Source organism: Lepidochelys kempii, chromosome 2 (genome assembly GCF_965140285.1).
Source record: "Lepidochelys kempii isolate rLepKem1 chromosome 2, rLepKem1.hap1, whole genome shotgun sequence".
NCBI classification, from domain to species: domain Eukaryota; kingdom Metazoa; phylum Chordata; order Testudines; family Cheloniidae; genus Lepidochelys; species Lepidochelys kempii.
In genome coordinates, this window is record NC_136381.1 from 43,703,979 (window position 1) to 43,724,887 (window position 20,909).

A 20,909-nucleotide genomic window follows, 5' to 3' on the forward strand; every position below is an offset into this window, starting at 1 on the left:
ATATCTCCCTTGACATTAATGCCTCTTGGACATGTTGTCATGCTTAAACATGGTTACGGTCATTTTTACTCTAGAAATTTGAATAATTTTGTAACAAATCCTCTGGCATGGTTTTATTTGCAATGTTCGTAGGTCCACAGAGTTGCACCATTTGTTCATTTCAGCCAGTTCTTGGTTTGGTGCTAGGGGGTTGGCCTCTAGAGTCTTCGGGAATATTGTTAATAAGAAATTTGTTTTATCTGTTCTGTCTTGATGGCATCAGTGTTAGTCCTTCAGGGTGTTTAACACCTTTTCGAGGCAGGTCGGCTGTCTGGAATGCAGTACAAGAGGCTGCCCTGGGCCAAGTCCAGACTTGAACAGTCATAGTGCTAATATTTTTACATATTGTGTAACATGGAGTTCATAATTTGATACTCTTATCTCACTTTTTCACATGAATAGCAAGGCTTTCCTCACACAGCATCCAGAGCTGGGTCAGATCCACCCCCACATTTCTCCCCTGGCTGCAGGGAAGCTCTGCAAAATCCCTTCTTCCCTCCCACCCCACTTCTTGCGCCCATCACTCCTCAGCTGCAGAGGGAGGGCTTGGTAGGGTGGCGGTGTGAGTCGCTCATCAGGGTGGTCCAGGTGCAGGGAACTGGGGCTTATCAGGGGAATTCTGAGTGCAGGGGGGTGAGGCTCAATGGGAGGGTCTGGGCATGAGGGGGTCTGGATGCACAGGGGTTGTGTGGATGGGGGAGAAGCTCCCTGTACAGCTGAGGAGTGATGGATGCAAGAAGTGGGGTGGGAGTGGGGAAGGGATTTTGCAGAGCTTCCTGCAGCCAGGGGAGAAATGTGGGGGTGGGTCTGACCCAGCCCCAGATGCCGTGTGGGGCAAGAGGTAGTCTCTTCCTTCCTAGGCCAGCCTGGACTAGCAGCTGAGCCTGGCGCAAGGTATGAGCCACCAGCAAGATCTTCCCCAGTCCTGTTTCCTGCCCCACAGTGGTTCACTTCTCTTCCGGCTGCCCTGGGTACCTGAAACATACTGCTGGCAAGGGTTGCATGACTGGTTTTGTGGCTTCCCTGCCAGAAAGTGATTTTTCTACGGGGAAGCAAAGAAATCTGCAAGGGACATAAATTCTGCACATGCGCAGTGGCGCAGAATTCCCACAGGAGTAGGCAATAGACAGTGTATTGGGATTTTCAGGTGTCCCAGTTAAGTGAGCTCTGATTTGTGCACTTGAATTAATTGAGTTAATACACGTACTGAAGCATGTGAGTGAGTGAGGGGAAGGAGAATTGAAACTGGTAGGATACAAGTTGGTCAAGAGCTGTGGGAAGATTGGAGTTGTAGACAGAGAGAAATTTGGGGGAAGCGATTAGGATCATCAAATGAGGGCTTAGGTTATGTTTCATTCAAGGGAAGTTGGAAGGCTCCAGGCACTTTAATGAACATTACAGACCTGGCTGAGTCCTCCTAGTATGGGGTCACCAGTCTGTAGTAATTGGACTCAGCCTTTGGATTTCATGTTCTTCCAAGCCAGTTGGCTTGGGAAGAGTCCCACCATGATCTTTAGATTTGGGCTTTAGATAAGGCTCGCTCCTAGGTGCAGATCCTTGTCTGAAATCCTTCCTTGGGACTTGAGACTCCACAGTCCAACTGCCCTAGGCCTCAAGACCAGTCCTGGACTTCCTAAGTCTCTCCAGTTGCTGATGCTTATTCCCCCAGAGTTCCATTCCATTTTGGATACTCTGGTTTATCGTTTAACTCTTTGGTGACCACATGGCAGGTAAAATAAGGAATAGAAGCTTTGCACAGGAATTTCTAAAACCAAAGTAACTTTTACTCTCAAAGCATACAAGAGTTACAGATCTTTAGGTGAAACAACAAAAACTTATATGCCCTCACGCCTTCTTGTGAGTCCTCAGGGCATAGTCCATATATCAAAGTGTAGGCTCCTCCTGCAGTCCTCTTGTTGTGGGCAGTGGTTGGTTGGTCTGAGAGGGAGTAGAGTAGACCTTGATCTTAAGTAAAGTGTCTGTCCCCTCTTTAATGTGACTCATTCACTGGCTTCAGTGTCATAGTCAGGTGGTTAAAGCCCTAGCCCCTCTTAGAGACAAACTGGTAGAATCAGGTTTTTTTGCCTGATTACTCTCTTCAGCAAATACCATTGTTCCCATAGAGTCATTCATAATTGATGGCCCTCTCATTCAGGGTCAGACACCTTAATCTTTCACACTAGACATTACTATAGGCAAAGAGCAAAGCATGGGAAAAAGACGGCAAGCTAAGCGTAAAAAGCAATGTTTTTACCAAGTGCTCACACTCCAAATACGAGTTTTTGTTTCTCAAGTTCCATCTACAATGGGCTTCAAACCTTTCTTAAGAAACTCTATTTAATCTTGCTTTGAATGCAGCCCCGGACAAATGAATCAGCACACTCCTACCTAGATCTGTCTTTATTGCCTTTAGATACTTTTAACTATAATTGGATTTCTTCCCCTTCACCCCCATCCCAGCCGACATTTTTCAAGGATAAACATGGTAAGCTTGAGAAGCTGTTATCAATATCCCTTCAAATCAAACTCCTTTTTCAGACTTGGTGCTCAGAACTGTACACAGTAACCCCCTACAAGCTCCCCCTTTTTAAGTGGAACCATTCTTTCCCTTAGCTTTGTAAGTTCTTTTGTTTCTCAGATTTTGTTGGTTTAATTTAGACCATGGATGTTTAAAACCTGGTATATGTATTTTTAAATAAGACTGTGTTTTAAAGTGAGAATTTTGAAAAATATTAGCTGTGCAGAATGATTAGCACTGGTACAGTATGCACATCTTGTTAATAAAAATATTTGACACTGAAAGAATGCCTCGAAGTATTATCATAAAAGTAGATTTTTTTTTTTCCTGGTGAATAGTATGAAAATCGCAGTATCCACACACTGTAATACACTCAGTAAATCTGTCATGACTGAATGTAACCTTTATTACATGCAGACTGGGAGTTAGATCATGCCATTTCTTAGGCACTGCAGACTGAATGTTGATGACATACACATTACAGGACAGGCATGTTTTAGCAGGGCACAGCTGCAGGCAGAAGCTAAAGGACAATTCATTGTTCATGTATATCTCTTTTTTTGTTTTTGCTCTAGATAAATGTTTTATCATTAACAGACTGCTTCTTTAAAACGCCTGTGTGTAGGTAGCTAAAGCAGCCTGCAAAATGCAGGAGAAGCTTAGCTTTACTGTGAAGTCTGAGTGTAACCTAACTAGCTAGAGGATATGCAATTCCTGATTGACAGCAGGACTAGCATTATGCAAATGCTGTAAGAGCGAACAGCAGCTGGGGAACAGTGATCAGGGGCTCTGTTAGGGATCTCTCTACACACGCCACACTTATCTCTCTAGTTTTTCTCTCTTCTGCTGTTGTGTTTCATTTCAACAATCAATAAATTACACAAAACAATTGTTGCTTTTTTGACAATATTAAATTTAAAATCTCAGAGCAGTTTCAGCTTTTCAGCTAGAGATCTGTGAGAGCTTTTTACTCAAGCTAAATTGGTTAAATTTCAGCTGGGTAACATGCTTATCTTTAAACCTTTCTGTTTTTAAATCCTGTGTGTCTGGTCCCTTCATACTAAAGTGTATTTTGCTTGTTTCTTCCCGTCGTCTTCAGTCTGAAGCCTTATGTAGGTCAGGCTTGGCTTAAGCAGATTTCCTGAACCTGCGTCAGCTTAAGCTGAAGGAATTTTAATAAACCCTCCCTTGTAGGCGTGGGCCTAAATGAGACTAGCCTAGTTAAGCCTGATCTTTTTCTGTTTGTGAAAAAGAGCTGAGCAGAGCTAGGGACTGCATGGTGGTTTCAAAAACTGCCTCCTTAATTCAGAGATAACAATGGTTGGGAAGGCCAGATCTTCTAATTTTACCTTATCTGAAAAGCTTGATTTGCTAAAACTTGTGAAGCCGTATGTTAAAATTCTTGAAGAACATACCAATAAGCATTCAGTAATAGTGGAAAAAAACAAATGCTGGGATATCATAGCCGATAACTACAATGCCATCGGAGTAGATCGTCCTCCTCGTACTGCACAGGGCCTGCGCACGCTGTACAAGAGGCTCAAAGAATATGCCAAACAGGAGCTATTGCAGCAAAAGGAGACCCATTCAGATTATAAAAGCAGCATTTCTGAGCCAACCAAGAAAGTTGTGGAGATGATTCCACAGATTTCCAGTGTGTGTTTAAGAGACAGGAGCAGTTTACAAAGGTGAGATTCATTTTACTTTGTTATTAAATTAAAATTATAGCGCCTCCTACCTACTTTATACGTCTTATTCTTAACTTGAGTTCAGCGTCCTAAAGCAAATACCCACAACAGAGCTGAAAAGGATTGGAAACAATAGTAAGATACTATTTCCTTTGTTTTATGGTGACTTAACATTGCATTCTATTTTCAGCTGTGTTTCAAAGCTTGTTTCAGTGTCTTGTGTCATCTTCTGGAAGGTGAGGGTTAAGAGGGAATCACAGAGAAATAGTAGCTCCAACCTCTACCCCTCCCTCACCTTTTAATAGGCAGATTATTCAAACACCGAAGAACTGATGGCTATTCTCCTCCATTTAAGGTAATACTGCAGTCATCTTGCTGCATATAAAACTATTACCAGTTTACATAAGATCCATATAAAGTTCAGGGAACAAAGAAATCTATTTCGTATACCTTGTCTGTATCATAAATTATTCTATTAGGCAAATATTGAATATGTTTTAATTGAATCCAGATCTTAAGTACTTTGTCTCCATACAGTAAAGTGCCTTTAACAATACAAATAGATTTGTACAGATTACCTTTCCTTCACTTGCTGACATTTTCTAAAACCAGAGCAAAGCTAATTGCAAAATAAACTGTAAATAACAATACATGTATTGTATGCTAGGCAGTTTGGAAGCATATAGACAGAGATTGAGGAGCTACAGAATCAGAAGTTTTTTCTTTTGTAGTTCTTTAGTGCTCCATGAAGTAGGAGACTGTCTAGATTTGAATCAGACATAGTACAAGCAGGCAGTGGGCAAGCTTCTCCCCACAACTGCTATAATGCCCCTCAGTTCAGACTTGCAACACACTCTACTGGTACAGTATTGATCTTTCCAGGATCAGAAACTGCCAGGGTCAGATTTTGCTTCCTCTGGATGCAGATATTTTAAACTAACAAGGATAAAAGTAAACATGATAAAGCTACATTTTTACATTATTTTCATTAGCAGATCAAAATAATATGTGAAGTTGGCTTCCCATTAATCAGATACTACGTATAGTTGGTTGGTGCAACAGCTAAGTGTTCTAAGGGAAGCTGGCATGTGCACACATGGGAAGTTTGATTCATGGTGCCAATGACTGAACTGAATGGTAACAATTGTCTAAATCCTAACGTGCCAGATGCTCTTAAAAAAAAGAAATAACATGCTCTTGTGGGGCTTTGTTGTAAAGAAATCTGTAACACCAGTGCAGCCTAGTTGCTACTGGTGAATGCCCATATAGGTAAAATTCAAAAGATCTTATAAAAAACAAAACAGCCTTTTTAATTAGGTATAAAAGTGATGTTTTGATCACCACCTCCTGTAATGAAAAAATTAGTCTGAGAGCTATAGATGTTACCGGGACTTGTATATAGTAATGGTGCTTTTCATGCACAGCATATTCAAGAGCCAGTGATCTCCATAATTTGATTCCTGCAACGCAAACATATTTGAAATTGTTAGGACTCTGAGAACAGTGAATTGGGGCCCAAAATGATTTCCCCTAATATACCAGTTGGTGCACTAAGTATTGGAGAAATACTTTAAAATAATTTATGCAAAATGCACTATTATTTTGTATTCTTTCATTTTAACCCCGAATTACACCCCCCACCCAAACATAACCAGTTTTAACCCATTATAACATGACTTAGTTTTTGGAGGTATATATAAGTAGGTGACAAAGTCCTAATGTCACCTGGTATCTGGTAAGAAATTCTTATCTTAATTTAATTTAATTAAACAAAACCTGTGAATCATGGGTGCCTCAAGGTTATAAATACCACCCCCATTATGGTAACTGTTATTTCCCTTTCTTTCAGTGGAATTGGCAGGAGTCCCATTATAACTGCCAAAGAAGAGCTTCTCTTATTACAGTTCCTTCTTTCTGTTTTCACCTTCTATCTTACTGTTGTTTAGCTCTTAAGAAACTAACTAGAATTAGGTTTAGAGTAGCCCAAGAAAGCTTATGCTCTAATAAATTTGTTAGTCTCTAAGGTGCCACAAGTACTCCTGTTCTTTTAACTAGAAATAATCCACAGGTCTGAGTCACATGGAGGCTTAGCATTTTGCTAGTTTCTTGATGGGGTCCACTGTAGTGGATCAGTGTAGATTTCTCACCATTGGGCTGTTCTAGACCGTATCAACTCCCAGTCAACCTCACCTCCCCTTTCTGGGAGCCTCTCTTTCTCTTTAGCTTAACCTGCTTCTCCTGATACTTGTTTCCACCCCTTGCCTCAGGCTAGGAACAGCAAGGAAGGGTGAGGAAGGCCACATTAGGAGCTGAGGCTATGGCAGGAAGAAAAACAGCATGTAGCCAGCAGTGGAGAAGAGACTGTCAGTAGTACTTGGCAGTGGGAATGGAGCATGATGCTCTGTGCTTGCTTGGGGAGAGAAACATTACTGGTTGGAGGGCACAAGAGGCTCAAGAGAGTGAAGTTTTTGGGTGAAGTGAGAGGGAATGAGGTACTATATTTATTATAAGTGAAGCAGGAAACAACACCTATAATTAGGCTTGCCCAACACTTCTCATTTTAAGACCTGTTTTCAATTGCTTATAATTTTGCTAAACTTTAATAATTTGGGTTGAAAGTTTCCATACCAAGTGCTAGCCTTGGGCTGAATTTTTTTAATTCTGTGTTTGTACAGTATCTAATGTACAAATAATAATTTTCATTAAGAAGCTCTACTGCCTCCATGCTTTAAAGCAGGATGGTCGCCCTGGTGTCAGTGATGTGCCTTTTGCCATCCTTATGAAAATCCATCCAAACTAGGCTCAGTTAGGATCCCCTGAAAATCTATTTGCACATATTCAATAGAGGCTTGTTACCATGTGGCAGTTTAATACTCTGAAAATTCTATCTGGGCACGCTCCAGCCTGAAGCTGCAGGGGCTGAGCAGGACTTTCTGTGCAGTTGCTCTTCAGAGCTATCGGGGATGGAACAGAAACTTAGTTTTGCATGCTCTCAGTACTTTGCCTGCTGGCACCCAGACAGCAAGAAGGAGGAGGAAGGTTTCTGGATAAAATGCAGAGGAGTGAGAAGCTAGACCTGAGGGATGGCTGGGGATGGTGGGAGAGACTGGGAGGAAGGGGTGGAGAGGTTGAGAGACTGGGGCATGGAGAAAGGGAGTGGGGGAAAGACTGTGACTGAGGACAATTACCCAGGGGCAGGGTGAAGAAGGGCTAGGAGCAGAGAAGATCAGACTTGCTAGGGGAGAATGGGAATGGGACAGAAAGATCTGTAACCACTAGACTACACTCTCCTTAGAATCTGAAATAACAAAAAATTCCAGCATTTCATCATTCTTCTGCTATCAGGAAATATCTGTGAAACTGTCTGGCAAAACGTTTGCTTTATCTCCTCCTAATGACTAGCCCATGTACAGGATGAGAACCTACTGTGAATATCATTTACTCGGTTAACTCAAATGGCAGAGGTCTGTACTGTGGATCTAAGAGTTCCAGCCCTAGTGGTGAACAATGTGGTTGGCAGTATTGTTTCACATGCTGGAATTTTGTTTTTTTAGTTTACTTTTTTAAAAATATAGTAAATTGCATACAAAAAGAATGTTAAGGTTGTAAAGTCAAGCACTCAAAAGTTAGGAAGTAAAAGAATTAAGGCCCATGCAACCTTAATTGTCCCCCTTTTGTGTATGTATTATAATACAGTCTTTAATTACATGATCACATTATTTTTCCCACAGGACCCCTGCCTCATTCAGTACACAAGATGTACACTGCTTAAGGAATTAATCTGGGCTGTGTATTGAATGAAGCAGTTGTCAGTAGGCCCCGGGCCTCATTTGTTGTACAAGTTGAAAGGTGTGTAGTGAATGAGGCAGGGTCTTGCATGAAGAGAAAGGATGGTCTCATGGTTAAGGCATTTGAAAACTGGGTTCTATTCTTGCCTCTGCCACAGAGACCCTGATCCACAAAGGGATTTAGGTGTTGTGACACTCAGCATTGTAATGCTTGACTTTCAGGTTCCTAGAAAACCACTATCATCACTGGGATCCACATAGCCTGAATTAGGTGTCTATGCTCCCTATACAATGCATAGGGAGAAATAGGTGCCTAAGAACGGGATCCACAAAAGCCTGCACACTAGACAGGGAGTTGCCTAAGCTAGCTAATGGGAGATGCTGCCAAGAAGGGTGTGTCCTAAGCCTTCCCCTCTCATGAAGTTAGGCACCTCCCTGTAGTTGAGATCTAGGTGCCTATCTCTGCATTCTACAGCCAGAAGTCCCTTTCTTGGAGTCAGGCAGTTTAGTTGCCTAAGCAAAAAAATGGAGAAGGAGGTGGATGTGTCTCCTTTATGACTTTTAGCTCAGTGGTTAGAGCACTCACCCAGGATGTGGGAAACCAGGGTTCAATTCCCCCTTATGTATGATGGGAAGAAAGGATTTGAGCAGGGGTCTCCTACCTCTTAGGAGAGTGCCATAACCACAGACATATGGAATATTCTGATGTGGGGCTTCCTCAGTCTCTTCTATAGAATCTGTTCCTCCACTTTGGGTAAATAATTAGAGTCATTGGGGCAGAGTGAGCGAGCGAGACTAACTCTGTAGCTTGGTGGTTAGGGCACCCACCTGACAGATAGGTGAACAAGGGTGTCTAGTTCCCCTGTTTGGGTTGCATAGGGAAGATAGGTAGGGGACTACCTCATTTCCCTTTCTTTGTGGATTTTGCTGGGGCTTAGGCATGAGCTAGATTTCTGGACTTCTAGAGTGAGGCTGCAGTGTACATGCTCAAAGTGAGAAAACATAGGCATCTACCGTAAAAAAGTTATTCATTGAGTGAGTTTTGGTGCCTATGGGATTACGCAGCAGCTGAGACAGGGAACTGTGGATTGCAGTGATGCCTAAAACTGGGATTTAAGCATCTAAGTCCCTTTGTGGGTCTTATGTGATGCTAGGCAACTCACTTAAACTAAACTTTTCACAGGTTGCCAGTAACTATGGTCATGTCTACGCTACCACTTATGTCGTCAAAATTTATGTTGCTCAAGGGTGTGAAAAAAACATATCTCTGAGTGACGTAAGTGTCCCTGGCATAAGTGGTAGTGTGCACAGCACTCCTGCCAACATAGCTACCACCGGTCATTGCAGGTGGTTTAATTATGTTGATGGGAGAGCTCTCCCATCAGCATAGAGCAAGTACAGTAGAGATCTTACAGTGGAGAGCTGCATTGATACAGCTGTGACACTGTCGGGTCTCTAGTGTAGACATAGCCTATGTGTTCCTAATTTTCTGGGTGTCCAAGTTGAGAAATGTGGGGCTAGATTTACAGAAGTGCAGAACACTCAAGCTGAAACTGAAGACAAGAGTTGTGCTTTAAAGAAATAAAGTGCTATAAAATTAATGCTAAGTTCTGTTAAAAAAAAAAAAAAATGAGGCCATAGGCCCTCAAATTGGGCATCCGAAATTAGTGGGCACTTTTGACCTTAATCTCTCTGTGCCTCTGTCATAAATATAAAGGCTAGCTAATGGGAGATGCTGCAAGGCTAACCACCTATAAATCCCTCCTGGCCAGAGGAAAAACCCTTTCTCCTGTAAAGGTTAAGAAGCTAAAGATAATCTCGCTGGCACCTGACAAAAATGACCAATGAGGAGACAAGATACTTACAAAGCTGGAGGGGCGGAAAACAAAGGGTTCTTTCTCTCTGTCTGTGTTGTCTTTTGCCGGGACCAGAGCAGGAATGCAGGTCAGAACTCCTGTAAAAAGTTAATAAGCAATCTAGTTAGATATGCGTTAGATTCTGTTTTGTTTAAATGGCTGAATGTGCTGAATGGAATGTATATTCCTGTTTTTGTGTCTTTTTGTAACTGAAGGTTTTGCCTCGAGGGATTCTCTATGTTTTGAATCTGATTACCCTGTAAGGTATTTACCATCCTGATTTTACAGAGGTGATTCTCTTACCTTTTCTTTAATTAAAATTCTTCTTTTAAGAACCTGATTGCTTTTTCATTGTTCTTAAGACCCAAGGGTTTGGGTCTGTGTTCACCTATGCAAATTGGTGAGGATTTTTATCAAGCCTTCCCCAGGAAAGGGGGTGTAGGGCTTGGCGGGATTTGGGGGGGAAAGACGTTTCCAAGTGGGCTCTTTCCCTGTTATATCTGTTAGACACTTGGTGGTGGCAGCAATAAAGTCCAGGGACAAAAGGTAAAATAGTTTATACCTTGGGGAAGTTTTAACCTAAGCTGGTAAAAATAAGCTTAGGGGGTTTTTCATGCAGGTCCCCACATCTGTACCCTAGAGTTCAGAGTGGGGAAGGAATCTTGACAGCCTCAGACCTAGAGCCCTGCAAATCCGCAGGTATCCACTTTATATCCTTTCTGCGTATAGCGGATGCAGATAAAAATTTTGTATCTGCTCAGGGCTCTGACTGTAAGAGCCGGGTGGGCAGCTGTGAGGAACCATGGCACAGATCCTCCACCTGCCCTGGGCAGGGAGGCTGGGGGGCAGGGACACTGAACGGAGAGGCTAGAGGACAGGGACACTGAGCTGGGGGCTAGGGGGCAGGGACACTGGGCGAGGGGATGGGACATTTGGCAGAGGGGCAGGGACACTGGCGAGTCCCTGCGGGTGGGGAGTGGGGGGCTGTGGTTCCCCACAGCTGCCAGTGCTGCTCTCCCTGACCCAGAACCAGCAGGGAAGGGGGGTGGCTCAAAGCCGCAGTCTGGCCATGGTATGAGCTGTGTGGGGAGCTGCAGCGGATCCTCCATCTGCCCTGGGTGGGGGGCCCGAGTAGCCCCCAGGCAGCTCCACAGGTCTTCCCCCTCCCCCGGCCAGGCCAGTGTGGAGCCCAGACGGAGAGCTGCAGGGAGCCGCGGCAGACCCTCCTCCTGCCCTGGGCAGGGGGCCTGGCAGCCCTGGGGCAGCTCCACAGGCTCCCCCCACCCCTTCGCCAGGCCAGTGTGTAGCCCAGCCAGGGAGCCGTGGGGAGCTGCGGTGGACCCTCCACTTGCCCGTGGTGGAGGGGCCGAGAGTAGCTCCCAGCCATCTTCCCCCCCAGTTGAGGGCAGGTAGAGGGTCCGCGACTCCGCACGGGACTCCCCACAGCAGCCCACGTAGCTCTCGCCGACTGGGCTCTTGCGGGGGGATGCCTCGGAGCCTCAGCCCAGCCCCCAGTGTAGAGCCATGCAAATCCACGGTTATCCACAGATAATTTTTGCGGATCGGATGCACGTACACATTTGTGTAGCCACACAGGACTCTAGGCAGATCCTCATCTGTAAAATGGGAATAATAATACTGTAATACCACTTTCATGGGAGTGTTTTGAAAATAAATTCATTAATATCTGTGAAGCATTCAGATTCTGTAGAGATAAGCACCATAGAAAAGTCCATAAGGAAGTTAATAATTCTGTCTTAAGAGCAGGATTTAAAAAGTGTGCAGTAAATGTGGCCTAGGGTCACACATTCAGCAAGGAGGATAACCAAAATATTGAATAGCTGATCATTAAGTAAGCATCATCCGTCCTATGCACTAAAGAAGAGAAGGGTCCTGTGGAAAAAAATAATTTGTAATCATGTAATTAAAAACTATATCATAATGCATATGCACTAGGGGGGCAATTAAGAGTGTATGGGTCCTAATTCTTGTACTTCTTAACTTTCTTGGCTGGCCAGCCTTCCTCCTCCCTGACTGATTTCCCACCTGTACTCCATGCTATGACTCTCTTGCTACCTTACAGCTACTCAGGTCACACAGACAGACACATACACACTGCAAGAGAAAAAATAATGCAGGCAGAAGTCCAGCAGCAGAGTGGGGGGCTCTCCAGTTTATTTCATTTAGTGCAGCATGTATGATTACTTCCTTGTGGGTAGGTAGCAAATGTGTGCATTTGGTGCAAGTTGCTCATGGCCCATAAAGTTCATGCCTGGGCTCTTCAGACCAGAATGGCTTAATTGGAGGAGCTAAGGGAGACAGAGGTACATAGATGAGACTTTCTGGGATGCAGTAGAGTGGTCCCACCCCTTCATCTGTCAGTTGAGGAGGATGAAATCTCAGGGAAGGAGAACATCAAGCTGGAGCAGAGGGAAACAATCCCATAGTTGGAACCTTCCTTCCAGATGATGTCCTGGTATCTTCTCACACTGAGGATACCTCTCTGTGGGAGGGGACCCCTGTTATTAGGAAGACAGGTGATTGTAATGGGGGATTTAGTTATTAAAAATATAGATAGTTGGATTTGTGATGACTGGGAGAACCATATGGTGAATAACCTGCCAGGTCTGAAGACCTCTCAAGACATCTAAACAAACTTCTGTGCAGTGCTGGGGAGCACATAGGTACCAGGAACATAGGGAAAGGTAGGAGAGAGGTCCTAAAGGCCAAATTCAGGCTGCTAGGTAAGAGATTAAAGTCCAGGACCCATTAGTAGCATTCTCTGAAATGCTTGCAGTTCCACATGCAGGGCTAGTTAAACAAATAGAACTACAGGGTCTCAGTATGTGGATGAGGTGATGGAGTTTGGAGGAGGGAGTTGGGTTTATTAGGAACTGGAGAATCTTTTGGGAAAGGAGGCTCTATACAGGTAGGATGAGCTCCACCTAAACCAAAATGGAACCAGATTTCTGGAATGTAAAAAAAAGAGGAGTTTTAAAATTAAGAAAGCTGACAGATGTGGAAGAACACATGGTTCAGACAGACACACCCCTTAGGGGAGGATTTATAAAGGGAATACTTTAAAACCTAGTAAAGAGAAGAGGATAGAATTTGATAAAGTACAGGTAGGATCTGAAGAGAAACAGTTAAATGAAAAAGAATGCCTTTCAGTTACATCACATGAAGGCAAACAGCTAAATATTGACAAAATTTAAAATTGTTTGTATATTAATGCAAGAAGTTAAAAAGCTAAGATGAGTGAACCTGACTGCCTGGTATTAAATAAGGCTATTGATATAATAGTCATCACAGAAACTTGGTAGAATTATGATAATCCGTGGGATGCAGGAATATCGGTACAAAATATATAGGAACGACAGAGTAGATTGTGCTGGTGGGGGAGTGGCACTACATGTGAAAGAAAGCATGGAGTCAAATATAGTAAAAATCTTGACTGAATCAAACAATACTATAGAATCTCTATGGATAGAAATTTCATGCTTGAATAATGAGCATAGCGGGAGGAACATACCACCACCTGGCCAGGATGGTTATTGTGATTGAGAAGTACTCATGAAGGTTAGAAAGTCTTCAAAAACAGAACAGTTAAAACCTCAAAATAAGGGGAGATTTCAACTATCCTCATATTGACTGGAAGCGTGTTACCTCAGGACGGGATGCAGAGAGAAAATTTCTAGACACCATTAATGATGACTTCTTTGAGCAGCTAGTCCTGGAATCCACAAGGGGATGGGCAGTTATTGATTTAATCCTAAATGGATCTGGCCCAGAAAGTGATAATACAATAAAAGCTGTTTTATCTGGCACTTCACCAACCGGAAAGCTCTATAAACCGGGATTTGAGCTTCATTAAAATTCTGGTTTATAGTCTGGTTGGTGCAGAGCTCACAAGGGGTTGGGGTACAGGAAGGGGTTTGGAGCGTGGGCTCTGGGAGGGAGTTTGGGTGTGGGAGGGGATGCATAGTGCTGGATCCAGGAGCCACTCACCTCGGGTGGGTCCCCACAAGCGGCGACCTGTCCTGGCTGCTCCTAGTGCACAGTGCACAGTTAACCTGTGGAACTCATTACCAGGGGATGTTGTGAAGGCCAAAAGTATAACTGAATAAAAGAATTAGATAAATTCATGGAGGATAGATCCATCAATGGCTATTAACTAGGAGGGTCAGAGATGTAGCCCCATGCTCTAAACCTCTGTCAGAAACTGGGATTAGATGACTGAGGATGGAGCACTCAGTAAATTTCATCTGGTCCTGGACACTGTCAGAAGACAGGATGCTGGGCGAGATGGACCATGGTTCAACAGACAAAATAATATTTATATTTTGAGATTCCATTTATTAGGAATTTTTTTCTCTTAAAATTTGCTTTTGGTCAACTTCTTGTAAGATAAATTAAGCAAAGAGACTTTAGTTAATATTAACATAGGAAAATACAATTTGTATTCTTATTCATATAAAATAGGAGCTATAACCCTTGAAAAGTAAAGGTTTAAAGTGATGGGCTTATATGTTTTTCTACCAGGGCTGTTTTCAGAAATGAGTAGCATTCTAGGTCAGAGGAGGAGTGGATGAGGGTGGCGCTGGGGAGAGGAAGTATCAGGTGGCAGTGAAACTGTTTCAGCAGGGACCACTTAAATCTAAATGCTGTTCTCTCTCTCTCCCATCCCACTCTGTTGTTAGTGCATAAGAGTTGCCTGCTTCTGTCACTTTCACTTTCTTCTCCTGCATTGCTCCCTTGCCTACTTATCACTGATAGCTTTTGCTTTACCCATCCTGTGGGAGAAGAAGGGCCCACCAAGCTGGTTCTGTCTAATCTATGTAGCCTCCTTCATGGTAGAATATAATACCCAAAGGAGGAAGACAGAGTGAGAGAGAGACTATCTTTATGAGAGAGATAATCCCAGTCAGTGTACTGGTGAGGTTTTGCCTGTATTTTATCTGGCAGAGGGGCAACATTTTAAACAAATTATTCTTGATTAGCTATGTCACAGTTGCAGGATAACCGCACCTCTGTTCTCCCACAGTTGTCCCTCAAAGGCACCTACTTACAGGTTTCTGGCTCCCAGCCATCCCCCTCTTGGATGGAGACCCACATCTCGTTCCCTCCTGAGCAGGGATTTTTAAGGCTGCACAGTTCCCTGCCTTACACTTTGATATCCCTACCAAGCCACACTGCCTTAAAAGGCCTGTGCTTTGTTTTCTGACCAGTGTGTTGCCCACAGTTATAAATTACCTTGCAACTCCTAAGCAAGTATATTTATTCTTAAGGTAAAAGCATTATAGGGGAAAACGTATTAAAACAATAAAAGAACCTACACCTGGACTAAAAAGGTTATTAGAGGTCACCCCCAATTTCTGCTTTGGGGCTCTGGTAAGTTTTAGTCCTTTTAAACCCACCTAACTGGGTTTTCCTGATGGTTATCATTTCATTTTAGATACAGAACGGAGACAGGGCAGATCAGTTGCTTTTTTTAATACAGCTCAATCTTCTGATCTTGGTCCTCTGTGACAGGTAATCAACAGACTCCTCAGGGTGCACCTTTGAAAGACTGTATTGGGGTTTTTTTTATGCATAACTGGAGTTGTGGAATTTGCATTAGCCTTTCCCTAGGGATTCCTCAGGAAATCCACTTAACACTTTCTATCCCAAAAAGTACACATTTATTTGGCACAACTCAGTATAGTCTCTTGAAATCCTATATACTTCCCAGGGCTTACATCTGTCACCTCTCCCCACTAGGGAAGTTGCATACAGTCCTAGCTCACCTTAATAAAGTAAGGTCTTCCAAGATATATTGCAGGAAATTGCCATATTTATCACAAATTAAATTTGCTCCTATTTTTGTATATAATGGCTTTTGTTTACAGATAATGACTTAATTATTATATATATGTTTTAGCGCTAATATAGATAAAGAAATGGTTGCTGGTACCAGTTCCCCACAAGCAGTGTTGGATCACCATCCTGTCACAATGGAGTTGGAACCAGAAGAGGATGTCAAACCTCCTCCTTCCTTGGCTGTAGATTCACAGCAGAGTGAGGACTTAGAACAAGGAGAAGAACACCAATTGGTGCATGTTATGGAGAGATCTCCTTCAACTTCACTGTCTTCTGTTGATATGAGAATGATGTTGTCTTCATCTCCCATCCCAAGAAGAGATGATTTTTTTAGGCTCGAGGTTGGAGAACGCTTTAGGCCAGCATGTGGGTATGAGCCACAGATGTTGCAAATGCTGAAAGAGGAGCATCAGATAATCTTAGAAAATCAAAGAAAAATTGGGCTTTATGTCCAAGAAAAGAGGGATGGCTTGAAAAGAAAGCAGCAGTTGGAAGAAGAGCTACTGAAAGCAAAAATCAAAGTAGAGAAGCTGAAGGCAATAAGACTACGACGTGATCTGCCAGAATACAACAGTCTTTAAATATTTATCATCTCTGTCATATAATCTGAGATACTTTATAATACATTCTTTTTGCCTAGCAAAATGATTTTTTATGTTAATTTGGATGGATCAAAATCTAGCCTTGAAAAACGAATGCATGTTTTCCATTTTGTTTATGTACATTAGCAAAAATGTCAAATGTCTTTCACAGGTTTGAGTCTTCTCAATATTTCTAGTCTGAAGTATAACCAGATGCTGTAGCTCTGTGTGTAAGATAAAAAACTGCCTCTGGAAATCTTCCACTGATCTTTATTAGAGCTGGAACAAGCTAATGAAAATTTAGACAGGTGTTCTTAAAGGTGTTGATTTTATGCTTTATTCTTTTTTTAAAGCAATTCTTATCCTTTTAATATTCTTTATGAAGTTATTTGAAGGTTAATAAATATATATAGAGAGAAGAAATAAAGGCCATGTTTCTTTATATATCTTTTTCACTCATTTTAAATTTGTAAAGCCTATGGCAATGATGAGATTTTGCTAATGTGTTATATTAGCTTGGAGAACATAGGAAACTGACTGGATTATTTTTTAATGCTCAACTGAGGAAAGGTTGAACACATATCTTTTTAAAATTTAACATCTTTTATAATATTCAGTGTATGAAAGTTTCCATATGATAATTTCAAAATAGAAATGCTGAAGGCAACATTTAAATTTTCAGAACTGCACGCATGCATAATTTGTGTGCACAGTTACTGTGATTGTGTATTCAATTGTGGTAATTACACTGGCAAGTGACTAGAAAGATATCTAATTTGTTCATTTCCATGCATAATTACTATGATACATGTGCAACCAAGACAGATGCAGGTGCATTTGGATCAACATCACTGTTATGCTATAGCTACCAAAATGCCATAGTTTCTCTACATAAATAATTTGTGACCCAAAATCCAAGTAAGATTCTTTATTATCTAGGATAATTTTTGTGAGTGGTACGACTTTTTTTTTATTTATTTACAAATAAAAATCCCAAACACAAAAAATAAATCCATTCTTCTATCCTTCCTAGCAACATCCCTTGCTTGCAGTATAGTCCCTATACTGTTATGACCACTATCAAGGAAGCAGGGAGGCAAATAAATGCCTATCAATCATAGCTATTACATAAGCTCCAGACTGCCCATTTCTTCATGGTTCTTTGCCTTCTGCCCTCTGGAATCATGGAGCAGCACCTGCCTCAATCCTCTGACTCCATATTTCTTCTAACACTATTTTCCCTTCCTCCAACTTCTAGCACAAGAAAAGGATATGAAATACAGGTTAAAGGAAAAAGAGAGAAAACAAAGGAGATATCATTCTACCTGTGTCTGCTGTCTAGGGCCCCAGCAACACAGAGAGGACAAAAGCAGCAATAAGGAGGCCATTCCCTCCTATGGCTGCTTCCACTCATGACTCTATCCACCAATGCTCTTTAGATCAGCTGCTTTCTCTACCCACACAGGGTCTCTCCATATGGGTGAGGGGCAGCGGTCTGCATCAGTAGATGAGGTAAGCCCTGCTACTACTTGTCGGTCTCCTGGGCCACTCAGGATATCTTTATAACCGCAGGTGTGACTGATAACACAGTCTGAAGACTGTAGGATTGCATAGGTTTAATTAAGGGCTTAACTGAGCCTAAAGAACCTTTATTTGTGATGCTGTTGTGAGAGATGGATAGAAACCAGCTTGACTGTCAGAACCCAGGATGAATTTGTGGAATTAGGTGAGGTAGCGGGTGGAGGGGTGGGGTGGGAAAGTGAGAGGAAACAAATCTTTTACTTGCAACCTGAGGAAATCGAAATCAGTGAGATTCAATGAATATGGAACTCCACAAACTGTTTTTTTCCCCCTACAGTCACTTTAGGATAGAGCAGAACTTTAAGCCCACGTCTACACTCACACTTATATCGACAAAACTTATGTCGCTCAGGTGTGTGAAAAAAACACACACCTGGGTGACATAAGTTTTGCCAGCATAAGTGCTCATGTATACAGCTCTGTGTCACTGCTCATTTAGGTGGTTTTATTATGTTGACAGGAGAGATCTCGTGTAGAGCAGCTACATGAACGATCTTACAGCAGCGCAGCTGCATTGGCACATCTGTGCCATCGTAAGTTCACTAGTGTAGACATGGCCTAAGATTAGAGCCCCATTCTCTGTATTGTGCCTTTTGTATGCCTTGAAGGGTTAACCTCCAATAACTAGCCTTGATTTCAGTACACACCCTGGCCAACCCCAGCATTCTTCAATTCCAAGATACTGATATATCTTGTAGAGCTGGAACCACTTCCACAGGACATTCATTTTCCTGAGCCTACAAGACTGAAAACTTTTTAAAAAATAAAAGGCATTCTTCCTGCTGTACTTTACCATCCAGGATGTGGCTTCTGAGGAATGGGAACCAGCATAAAGTAAATTTTCAGTGCCTACCTCATAGCATGGAAATACCTGGCTTTGCCGGAGAATCTAGGTTCTGCTTATCCAGTGTTATGGGGTAGATGCCAAGTTGTTTCTATGTTCTTGTTCCAAGTTCTCATAGACGTGGTCCCACATTCAACAGAGGCCGGAATGAGGTCGAATAGGGCTTATGGTGTTGCAGTGGTTGTCTTGACTACAACCCACTCTACACTGGTTATCAGAGCCCGCCGCATAGACTTTGGAAGCTTTTCGACATAAATGTCCATTTCTTTCAACATCTCTCTCTACAGATGTTATCTCTGTGAGGGCCAGAACCATGCAACTTTCCACTCTTTGCCAGCATCAGGTGGCTTCTCACCAGGAATGGAGAGGTAGATGCAAAGACCAAATTGGCAGAATCTTCCCAGCGTTTTAGATTCTGGGAGGAAAAGAGTTGGGTGGATGAAGACATAATAGAATATGGAGGTCCCATGAAGACGCTTTCTCCACCATCCTCACTCCATATTATGATTGTATTTTTTCTGTTCTGTTTGTAAGAGAAAGGAGTTTTCTCTTCTTCTTTGTGCTAGCGGCATCTTCTCTACAGAGACTTCTCATATTTCCAGTTTCCTTTTTTCTAATTTCATCATGGTGGATCTTTCAATTCTTTGGTCATTTTGCAGTTTGCTTGCACCTTGTCATGTGGGTTTACTTCTACCTTTAGCCATCCTCCTTCAAATGTATTTTTTTTCCCATGGAAGATGTCCTTTCCTTCTCTTAGTCTATCAAAAAGGCAACCACATTTGGTGCTTCTCTCCCTCCAATTATTATGGGTCTGCACTTCTTCTCTAGCACCCATATCTGGGTTGCATCATCACATTACTTGCCTCTTAGACTTGGACATCTTTCATTTCTTAGAAAGTGTACATTCACTATTGTTATGTTGCAGCTTTAAGGTATATCTACACTGCAGCAAAAAACAAGCTGTGTTCACACTACAGTGGGTAGCTAAATATGGCAGTGAAAGGCTCTGGCCAGGGGGATGCAGCGGGGAGCTGAGGGAGCCTTTCCGCACTGATGGAGTCTTTCACTGTGGCAACTTCCCACTTTCACTGCCATGGGGAGCTGCTGGAGCCTTTCCCCACTGTCTCCCTGCTGCCAGAGTCTTTCCCTGCTGCTGGAATCTTTTGCCACTGCCTCTCCACTGCATGAAAAGACTCCGGCAGTTGGGAGGCATCAGGATATTACACTGCTAAAAATAGCAGTATTGATGTTGGAGGCCCTGTTTCGGCATGTAGAGAGTGAGTTTTGGCATGTCTTGATGCGCCTAAACAGTGCCTTATTATCTAGAATGTTGTTTATACCCATTTGTGGGGGGCATGCAGTTTACGTACTCTACACACTGCCATCAGGAGTGTGCTGTGTAGGCATACCCTTAGGCAGTTCTTCTGGACCTGCAGTCTTAGGAACTTCTCTGTTCCAGTACACAGCCTAACTGAACTAACATATATGATCAGGCAGCTTGGAAAACACAGCACCATGTTCTGTCCTTCTCCCTCCCCAGTCTCTGTACCTTACCAGTGCCTCTATCCCTGTCTGCCGCAGAAAAGTGTACCTTTAGCAAGGATGAGCGAGTGCAGCCTTCACCTTCGTGGGGTCTCCGAACAGTTTATGAGTGTGCTTCCAGCAAGATAACCATACTAAACAAGTCCAGGAAAGAGCTGCAATCCCAATTTTGAGGGATATATTCATTTGCTTGAGATTGAGGCAAGGAACTGTGATAGTGTTCCCCTCCTTTCCTCTTGACTCAGGACTTTGGAGAAAAATAAGACATGTCAGAAATGATACGACTGCCTCTTTTGTTGCTCTTCATCTTTGAGAACAGGAGTATCACCAAGTTCTCCTCCTTGATAAATGCCCTTCACCTGGAGCATCTGTTCCAGAGACAAGTCAGTTTCCCCAGCTCATGTCACCTAGCCTTGACATCCTCGAAGCTGAATGAAGATGGTATTTCACTGTAGGATTTTTGGAGGATGTAGCTTGGGGTGTTTCCTCCTGGAGAAGGAGTAAAAACATAAGAATGGCCATACTGGTCAGATCAAAGATCCGTCTGGCCCGGGGTGGGCAAACTTTTTGTTCTGAGGGCCACATTGGGGTGTGAAATTGTATGGAAGACCGG

General features: G+C 42.8%; 2 protein-coding genes across 3 annotated transcripts in view; both read left to right on the top strand.

Annotated features, from left to right (window-relative positions):
* Positions 1 to 20,909, top strand: part of RAD54B (RAD54 homolog B) — a 119,242-nt gene that overhangs the window by 37,744 nt on the left and 60,589 nt on the right. The window lies entirely within an intron of this gene.
* FSBP (fibrinogen silencer binding protein) lies at positions 3,781 to 20,901 on the top strand. The gene is made up of 2 exons (XM_073330564.2): positions 3,781 to 4,245; positions 15,810 to 20,901. The coding sequence occupies exons 1-2, from the start codon at positions 3,875 to 3,877 to the stop codon at positions 16,327 to 16,329; spliced, it is 891 nt and encodes a 296-aa protein (XP_073186665.1). The 5' UTR covers positions 3,781 to 3,874; the 3' UTR covers positions 16,330 to 20,901.

Bases quoted from the DNA above. Each gene is read 5' to 3' on its own strand.
- FSBP (XM_073330564.2), top strand. From the start codon at position 3,875: ATGGTTGGGAAGGCCAGATCTTCTAATTTTACCTTATCTGAAAAGCTT. The intron at 4,246-15,809 runs GTGAGATTCATT...TATATGTTTTAG, and splicing joins GACAGGAGCAGTTTACAAAG to CGCTAATATAGATAAAGAAA.